Source organism: Acartia tonsa, chromosome 15 (genome assembly GCF_053477335.1).
Source record: "Acartia tonsa isolate MP-2025a chromosome 15, ASM5347733v1, whole genome shotgun sequence".
Lineage (NCBI taxonomy): Eukaryota > Metazoa > Arthropoda > Copepoda > Calanoida > Acartiidae > Acartia > Acartia tonsa.
The window spans coordinates 12,432,125-12,442,286 of record NC_137274.1 but is presented as its reverse complement, the minus strand read 5'-3'; the positions used below and the strand labels follow the sequence as shown (position 1 = coordinate 12,442,286).

General features: G+C 32.3%; 1 protein-coding gene across 5 annotated transcripts in view; it reads right to left on the bottom strand.

Moving 5' to 3' along the window:
- Positions 1-467: 467 nt before the first annotated feature.
- The window catches only part of LOC145307073 (uncharacterized), a 46,619-nt gene continuing 36,924 nt past the window's right edge, over positions 468-10,162 (bottom strand). For 4 of the 5 annotated variants that reach the window (XM_080149408.1, XM_080149409.1, XM_080149410.1 and 1 more), the window contains 5 exons: positions 9,642-9,740; positions 4,215-4,322; positions 2,107-2,166; positions 1,254-1,306; positions 468-664 (listed from right to left, as the gene is read on the bottom strand). In XM_080149408.1, the coding sequence (XP_080005534.1) occupies positions 1,278-1,306; positions 2,107-2,166; positions 4,215-4,322; positions 9,642-9,740 (296 nt within the window). In that variant the 3' untranslated portion in view covers positions 468-664; positions 1,254-1,277. The remainder of the gene's footprint in view (positions 665-1,253; positions 1,307-2,106; positions 2,167-4,214; positions 4,323-9,641; positions 9,741-10,162) is intronic. The other variant, XM_080149412.1, reaches the window with a different exon arrangement.

Here is a 10,162-nt window from a genome sequence, read left to right as displayed (position 1 = left end):
GTTTCCATTATATGCCATTTTTCAGTGATGGTCAGAAAAAGTAATTTTTTTGTTATAATAAATAAAGTTCCTCCTAAAATTTGGTGATCCTAGCTTTAAAATTGGCCGCTCTACAGCTATTTTAATATTTAGTGGCTGGCCGCTAAAAAGCGGCTAAGGAGCGGTCTGACCGCTATGACTAGAAAAGTAATTATCTCTATATATGCACATGAACTACCAGAAAAAAATTTCATGTCTCTAACTGTAACAGGAGCTGAGATAGAGGGGGGTGAAATAAGCCCCCCCCCCCCCCCAATCTATTAAGGTGGGAATTGGGGCCCGATCTGTAAGGGTTAAGAAATGAGGTTGCAGTTGCTTCATAAAATGGTTAGGTAAGAACTATACAATTTACATATAGTAAATTTTGAAGTTGGCGATTTTTTAAGACTTTGCAAAAAAAAATACTGTTATTTAATAAAACAAATAAATATTTAACAACAATATATTTCTGATATACATCAAAATAAAAATAGACTAACAATTATCTTCTTATCTTCTTTTTGATAATATTTACACAAAATTAAAAGAATGAAAAATTATGAACAAATATAATAATAAAACAATAATACATTTTTGAAGATACAGATGAAATGAAATTTGAAGGATCTATGAAATCTAATCAGTCCTGAAATATTTAAGAATATAGACATGGTATAATGAAAGATTTAGGGTAAGTAATGAGTGTAAGAAAACTTATACACAAGTATATAAAAAAATTATTAAAATGAATATAAAAATCTTCCATAAACAGTTATATATACCAAGTTATTTTAAACGTAGCAATAAAAATTTAATAAATGCATCTAGATATATCTTGCATCTTTTACAAATATCCAAACAGATAATATAATCAATTATTAATAAAAGTTATTCTTAATAGAATATAATGTATGATTATAGGATTATGAGGACAAAAACCTCCGTATTTGAAATAACATGGCTTGTACAGAAATGTTAGTTTGAAAGAGGAGCCTAGCATTGAAAGGGTAATTGCCTTTTCAACTTATCATTATAGAAAAAAATTAACTTACATTGCATTAGTTTATAGACATGAAATTGTATTGTATAAATAATTCCAAATATAAATTATGTCCTATCAGTTATAACAATCTCAAACAGATCTTTTTCAATAGATCTTTATCTCAGCCTGGCCTTTTCCAATACAGAAAGCTAACTTTAATGTGTATAAATCTAAATTTGATTAAAAATTCTACCTGTTGTATTTGCCATCTAGTATATTACTGAATCTCCCATCCTTTCTTACCTCCTAAAATATTCAATTATCATTCCAATTTATAGAGATATCCATTATTTATAGAAAAATAGACTAGCTAAACATGACCAGGCTATATAAGAAGCTTTCATAAAATGGATAGCTCATTTAGTTTGGTCTTAACAAACAGGCAACTACTTTATATTATTGAATAGCAGGGCAAAGAAGCCAGTTTTACCGTTTAATAGATTTTTGCAGTAAAAAAATCAAGAAGAAAAACCTTATTACTGGTTTTATTTCCCCCATTTTTTAGTAGCAAGTCTTTTCTATAGGGTGTGAAAAAAATTGGGACCTTTAAATTGTAATTGCGCGGCTTACATTAATATTAGAAAATGTGCATACCATTAGAACCGCAATGAACTCTAGTTTTTGGAAATATTTTAAAAACGATTCATGTGCTACTTTTAGTTAAGGAGCTTTATGGCAATATGTTCCAATTTACTTAAAACTTTACTTGGAAGTCGGTTGGAACATTTTACAACATATTTAGCTTCTTACTATAAATAGCACAGGAATTATTTTTATATTTCCATAAACTAGAGTTCATAGTGATTCTAACAGTATGCAAAACATGATAGTATCAAAATTAAATTTCTTGTTTAAATGTGCCATAATTTTTCAACTATAAATCTTTTCTTTGTAACAAATGCTCTTTAAAATTCCTTCTCTGTTTTTAATTACATGATTAATTTGTGTTTTGCTATTTATTGATTTTGTCAATTTTTTTAGTTTATATAATTTGAAAGGAAGAAAAGGGATAATATGAATAACATTTTGTACATGTTCATGCTCACCGTATTCTTTTAGTAATTCCGATTCTTCCCATGACAGCGTACCGTCACTTGCTGTTCTTCCTAGGTACATAATATTTATGAGTAAATGATATGGCGTTGCTACAAAAGATCTAATGCTACAAAAGACCTAACTTTGTGTGGGTTAGTTCAGGTTATATGGATAGGGGCTGGGTGCCGCGCCTAGGCAGGCTAGGGGGCCGAGCGCCCGCGGCTAGCCAAGCCAATTTTGTAACAATAGACCGTAGGATTAGGTCTTATGTAGGGTAAGATCTTTTGTAAATTAGATCTTTTGTATCATCGCAAATAATATACCCTAATAGATTATTCCCATATCCAGTCTGTGGTGTAAAATGATTATGACATGCCCTCCCCCCCCCCCCCTACTGTATTAATTCCTATTATTGCTGGAGGTCTGCATTTTGCTGTATGGTATCCTTATTAACTTACTAGCGGCTACGCCACTAGAGATTTTTTAAAAGAAAAAAAAATTTGGGGGGGAGGGGGTTCGACCCCCCAACCCCATTTTTATATTAGTTTAAAAAAAAAAATTTTTTTTTGGGGGGGGAGTAATTTTTTCTAGGGGCGATTTCTTTTTACCCTCACCCAAAATAGTTATAAACCTTTCTGGGACATATGAGAAGCTACCCTTTTTTTGTTCCTTTTCATGGGAACTATAAAGAGCTGCTTAAAATGTCTATAAAGTTTTTATTTATTTTACTTGAAAGACTTTTTTGGGGGGTTATTTGTTTTCATGTAAATTTAAAATTTTCATGGAAGAATGGGCAACTGCTGGCTGAACTGCCAAAGCAAGACAGCAAGATAATTAATTAAATAAATATGCATACATACATGGTTCTACACGTACCTTGAAACATATTTGGAGTCTTGTAGACAGCCAACCCTTTGATTGCACTACTTTTGTCTTAGAAGTCCTAACTATGTATGGTAATGAGTTGCGCATTCCCCCTACTCTACCAATTTAAGTTGCGCACCTGACATAGCAGCAGTAGTAACCATTTTTAACATATTTAGTTATGATGCATTGTTTAGTTTATTACCCACTATGTGTTTGATTGTAGGTTAAATAAATAAGTAGCTTGATGTCTGTCCGTCCGTCTGAAGCTTAAGATCTTGGTAACCACTGAACCGAATGGATTCTACTCTTCAGGGTATATACCTATTGGTCCTGTGGTGGTTTTAAGCTATTTTCTTGGGTGGTGGGACACCCCCAACCCCCCCAAAAATGAAAATTTACCCCCCCCCCCCCCCCAAAAAAAAAAAACATTTTTCTTGAGAACACATTAGACTATGAGCAGCACCAGTAAAAATTTTCTTGAGAACACATTAGACTATTTTTTTACGAATTTTGCAAATTCGTTATTTAAACGAGAAAATGTTTTCCTGCTGGGTAGGTGCGAAAATTTGCGATCCGTTATGCTGGGTAAGTAATAGAAGATGTAATTATACCTCTTGGGGCAAAGCCCCTAGAGGCGGATCTTGGACAAAGTAGCTTCAGACAAAGTAGCTTCAGGACAAAGTAGCTTCAGGACATTTACTTAAGAAAAGTAGCTTCCTAAGAAAAATAGTCTCCAATATGGCCGCAGCACTCGGCCCCCTGGCCTGCCTAGCCGCGGGCGCTCGGCCCCCTATTCTATAACCTAACCTAACCTATGTTAGCCTCAGAACACTTATTTAAGAAAAATATCATCAACTGATAATACATAGGTGGTTTAGAATTTCGTGGATTTTGCAAATTTTTACAATTTTTAATATTGTTTTTACAAGTTTTAATAATATTTTTACAATTTTTTGGTTAGGTTAGGCTATAAGCTAGGGTGCCGAGCGCCCTCGGCTAGGCAGGCCAGGGGGCCGAGCGCTGCGGCCATGACCTTTATTAACAGTAGAGGCTACTTTCCTTAGGAGGCTACTTTGTCCGGAAGCTACTTTGTCCTGAAGCTACTTTGTCCTGAAGCTACTTTGTCCTGAAGCTACTTTGTCCGAAGCTACTTTGTCTGAAGCTACTTTGTCCGAAGCTACTTTGTCCAAGATCCCCTAGAGGCTAGGGGCGAAGCTGCTAGTATTATATATGATAGTATTAAAAAGCTTACCATTAATATCCCTTGCATTGACATCAGCACCATGTTCTAATAATATCCTCAAAATCGAATAAGGGTATACAAATTCAAATTCTGTTACATACATAAGACTGGTCATTCCTAGATAATAAAAAAAGTCTTGAGGAAACAGACCATTTTAACTGCAGAATAACCTGCCACAATTAGACTCCTGTTTCAATAACAAAAAAGGCATTTTAAGGATGACTGCAAGAAATACACCGATTTTACTGCTAAAAGACTGCCACAAGTAGACCCAATACCCCTAATTTGAAGCCTTCAGCTTAAATAGTTAAAACGTTCTAGGCATTTCAAAATGATATTTTTAGTTACATGAAAATTATTAAAGATTTCCATTGCTTATGTTAGAAATTTAGAAATTAAATTGTGTCGCCTAGAAACAAAGTTATAAGCTTATGTGCAGCAGAAAGTTATGTCACCAGTAACTAATTATATTTTTGAAATAAAACGCCCATTTTCATTGTAATAGTTATTTCTCGTATCGTATTATAAACGGCTTTCCGCGAATATAGAATGTACAATTATAAGATTAAAACTAGTTTTTTTAGCCCCGTGGTGCCGAAGGCACCGGCTAAAAAAACTAGTTTTAATCTTATGATTGTACATTTCTATATTCGTAGAAAACTGGATATAATACGATGCTAGACATAGTTTTTTCGTATTCATGAGAACCGGTTCCTATCCACTGGATTCAAATGAATACGAGAAAAGTTATTCATAAAATTCAGTTAACTTACGTTGTACTGAGAGTACTGTAGTATATCCAGCCAATCAGAGGGTCGAATCAGCTCAACAGCCAATCACAGCTGAGCTTGTATTAGTTTAATTTTTGTCTGCTATGATTTTCCGCTTACAAGTTAAACTAAATTACAGGCCACCTAAGTTTCTGACGAAGATAAGCTTATATTTTCGAATCTAGGCAACATATTTTAATATTAAAATTTTTAGCATTAGCAATGGAAAAATTTTTCACATTCCTTGTGATTGAAGCTGAAGGCTTCAAATTTGGGGTAATGGGTTAATGGCCCAGTAATATTTGTCATAAAGGTACGTTTGTCATAAATTACATTTGTCATAAATTACATTTGTCAAAAATTACATTTGTCATAAAGGTACATTTGTCTTAGAGGAACATTTGTCATAAATTACACTTGCCATAAAAGTAGGGTTGGGCCGGCTATCCGGTGAGGCCGGATATCTGGCCATTTTCAATATCCGGCTGGATACCGGATATTGAAACTATCCGGCCGGATATCCGGCAATATAATATTTTATATTTCACAACAAATATTTCTGCTTTTTTTCTTACAAATGGCTGTAATTTTCTTATTATTGAAGCTATAAGAACAATTTTTTTGAATATGTTTATCTTTATGTAAATTTTATATTAGAAATCTCAAAACATAAATTTTGGCGGGGGCAGCAGTTCTTGGCAGCTGCCAGCCTCAAACTGGCGGTCGGCAGGTAAACAGCAACGGATTTTATGAAATTGTAATATGTCATGAAGACATATAAAAAGCCTAAATTTAAAATTTGAAGTGTCTATTAGTCTAAGTCAAAAATTGCTGTCACAGAAACCGTTTAAAGATTTCTGGAGACCTGTAGGTTCAGGACTTGCAGGACTTTACCTGGAACCTGAAATCGACTTGAACACCTATATTTCTTATGAAAATGTACGAATTTAGAATATTTAAGTATTTGATAACATGAAATGCTTTGTTTAAGTAAAAAAAAATGTTTTTACTTTTTACCTGAATGACCTTGCCAGGTTTGCTGGCATCCTGTGCCCGCCAGGAAGGAGGTATTCAAAAAATTCCAACTCTCAGTTATGTGTCATACCCATATTTCGAAAGTCATTTAGTTATAGCCCTCTACCTTTTATACAGAGAAAATGCACAGGGGGGGGGGGCATGCGTTCAATTACACCTCCCCGCCGATTCTCCAACATGGGTTAATATTACAGATTGAGGGTAGTAATAGTTTATTAGATTAATTGCTTAGAAGAAAGATCATTTAATAGTTACATAAATTTTAAGTTTTAACCTGAATCCTTATAATAAAGTAACAGGATGTCTATAAGTTTGTCTGTCTGTCTGTACTGAAGGATCTCGCTAACCGCTGAACCGATCGGGTTCTCCTTTACAGGGTAACTTTTCATAGGCCCTGGGAAGGTTTATAACTATTTTGGGTGAGGGTACCACCACTCTCCCAAGAGAAATTGCCTAGAGGCCTATAAGGGCGTAGCCGCCAGTTTTACATAATAAGACGCCAGTAATTTGGCCGATTATCCGGCCGGATATGACAAACATAGCTTTATGACAAACATAGCTTTATGACAAACATAGCTTTATGACAAACATGGCTTTATGACAAATGTATCTCTGACAAACATACCTTAGCTGTATGACAAATAATTTTTTATGATAAATGTAATTTATGACAAACATACCTTTATGACAAATGTAATTTATGACAAATGTACCTCATAACAAATGTACCTTTATGACAAATGTACCTTTAAGGCAAATGTTTTTATGACAAATGTATTTATGACAATTGTACCTTTTATGACATGTGTACCTTTATGACAAATGTATTTATGACAAATATATTCATGACAAGTGTATTTATTTCAACTGTATTTATGACAAAAAGTACTGAGCCGGTTTAAAGTGTGTTACCTTTTTTTATGTTTTATTATTATTTGGCCACAACTTGGTAAAAAATGCTCACAAATCAGACCATTTTCGACCAAAGATACTCTAATGGTTCCTTTACAAGCTCAATCAATCAGTTTTAAGATATCTTTATATTTCAAGAAAAATTTATGAAAATATTTAAAAACAGCAAATTTAGGTGTTACCTTTTATATGCACAGATACCATAAAATCAACAGAAAAAATACTTATTTTCACTTTTCTGTTTGATTCTGTTAAATTGGCTATTCTTGAAGGGATTTATGCATTGAAATATACTGAAACATAATATTAGGCAGAAATTAATGTATTTTAAAGAAAGAAAATTTTGAAAATAAGAAATTCGACCTCTATCACTTTAGAGGACAGCTGCCAACCTCCAGTTGACAGGATATAGTTAAATACTTGTTAACAATAATAATTAGCCCAAAAAGTAAAACATAAAGTTTTTTAATATGGTAAAAAAATGATAATCTAAATCTTAATTTTGGGGATGATGATCTGAAGGACGCTCTTACTGGTGGTGATGATGACCCAGATGGTATTCAAGTACATGAGCGTTATGACAACTCATCTATTGAACTATGGTCCAATTTTTGTATTTGTAGCAGCCTCCAATCAAAAGTTGTAACAAGAAATATAACCATGTTTTAAAATCTACTATATTTACCTTATGAATTTAAAAACCATGATTGTATGTTTTGGGATTTCTCTTGATTGGAGAATGCTACAAATACAAAAATCGGACCATAGTTTAATAGATACGTTGTCAAAATGCTCATGTATTTGGATACCACCTGGGTCATCATCACCAACAGCAAGAGCGTCTTTAAGATCATCATCCTCAAAATTAAGATTTAGATTATCACTTTTTTAAAATACTAAAAAAAATTTGTTTTACTTTTTGGGCTAATTATTATTGCTAACAAGTATTTAACTACATCCTGTCAACTGGAGGTTGGCAGCTGTCCTCTGAAGTGATAGAGGTCGAATTTCTTATTTTCCAAAATTTCTTTCTTTGAAATACTTTAATTTCTGTCCAATATTATGTTTCAGTATAATCAATGCATAAATCCCTTCAAGAATAGCCAATTTAACAGAATCAAACTTTAAAAATGACAGAAAAGTAAAAATAAGTATTTTTTCTGTTGATTTTATGGTATCTGTGCATATAAAAGGTAACACCCAAATTTGCCTTTTTTTAGTATTTTCATCAATTTTCCTTGAAATATAAAGATATCTTAAAACTGATTGATTGTGCTTGTAAAGGAACCATTAGAGTATATTCGGTTGAAAAAGGTCTGATTTGTGAGCATTTTTTACCAAGTTGTGGCCAAATAATAATAAAACATAAAAAAAGGTAACACACTTTACATGTGGCAGTCTTACAGCAGCTAAAGCGTTGTATTTCTTGCAGGCTTCCTTTAAATAAACTTTTCATTTAGTTTGAAATCTTTTAAATTTTGCTAACCAGCATATATGAAAATTCTTTATTAAATTTCACCAGCTAGAATCAAAATTATTAGGTTTTTTTGGGCACAGCCACAAAGTTAAATGCTAGTAACAAATTACAACAAAAACACCTCAAAATAGTCAAAATATCTACAAAAAAATCAGCTTATCTTCTTTGACCAAACATAAAATCCTTAAATCAAGGAAATTAGGATTTTACAGCACCAAAAATTCTAAGATTGTATCAAATTGATACAGAAATTATGCAATTTTATATCTTATAATGAAAGTACCAAACGAAATATGTAAGATCACTAGAATTCTATCTTTAAGCCCAAAATAAGCTTATATTTTTGCTTCTAGCTGGTGAAATTTAATATTTTAAGATAAATAAATTTGAAAGGTTTTTTAACTCCTTAAAATATCATTTTAGAATGTATTTAACTTTTTGTTAGTAAAGCTTTTCGCTTTAAATTTAGGGTATTGGGTCTCATTGTGGCAGTCTTTTAGTAATTAAAGCAGTGTAATTCATGCAGGCTTCATTTAAGTATTAAAACTATTTTCATAGATTTAACAGAAGTTTACATTTTTTGTATAGGCTTTTTTAATAATTGGTTATTATGAATTTTCAATCCATTTACTAAAAGTTTTTAACATCTCAAATCCAACTGTGTGGAAGAAGCTTCATACCATTTAGAATCAAGCCATGGGAATAATAACTGAAACCCAAGAAACTGCCTGTGAAAAACACCTTCCCAGAGTGTCTAGGATTCTTCCAAAATAGAGATCAATTCTAAACAGTCCCAAACCAGTTTCTTTTATTTAACTTTATCATTAACCATCTGGTTCAGATCTAACCTCCAAACCTCTTCCAAAAAGGATAAATAATCAATCCAGTTCTTCAGATCAGAATTCAAAACTTCCTTCATGGAAGAAAAAGACAACTTAAAGTCTAAATATAAGGCTGTTCATAAATTGGAGGACAGAAACATCATGGCCAAAATCATTTTCTGCTATAGTTCAAAAGAAACCTTCTATAAGGCAATAAATAATATATCCTTCCTAGAGCAACCAGATTACTATACTCCCTGTTAAGATCTGGATACTCCAGACTACTTTAAATCTTTTTATAACACAGAAAAGGTGAAACCACAGATGACAAATCACCCCTAATATAGAATTCACACTCCCATCACATCTCAACTGTCCAACTGCCAGACAAATGAAAAGATTGTATCATATTATAACCTACCATTTATATCTTTTGCATTAACATCAGCGCCATTTTCCAACAAAATCTTAACAAGTTCAAGACCATTCCACCATGGTACCAACATTAGACTGGTCCTTCCTAGATATAAATATATTGCTTTTATAAAATATTGTGTTATGTAGAGAAATAATACACTTTTACTTTCAGAAATTCAGATAAATAGAAATATAGCCCATGTTGAATGAATAACAAAAGATTATTTTCAGTATGTGAGAAAATTGCTAATTCTTTTTATCTATAATACAAAGTAGAACTTAGAATCTTAAATGCCCATCAGATTATTTTGTCATATGAACAAAGAAAAATTAATTAGGCAATCTTCTTTTAAAATTTAAGCTTTGGATCTTTCATTTAAGAAATTAACACATTCCTTTTTCAAGGGTAATTGAAGATATGATGCACTTTTGTTAGCAAAGCCCTTACAGACAAAAATCAAAGCCTTTTTAAATAATATTTGTTAACAAAAAATATTATTATTTTTTTCAAATACCCAGGAATAA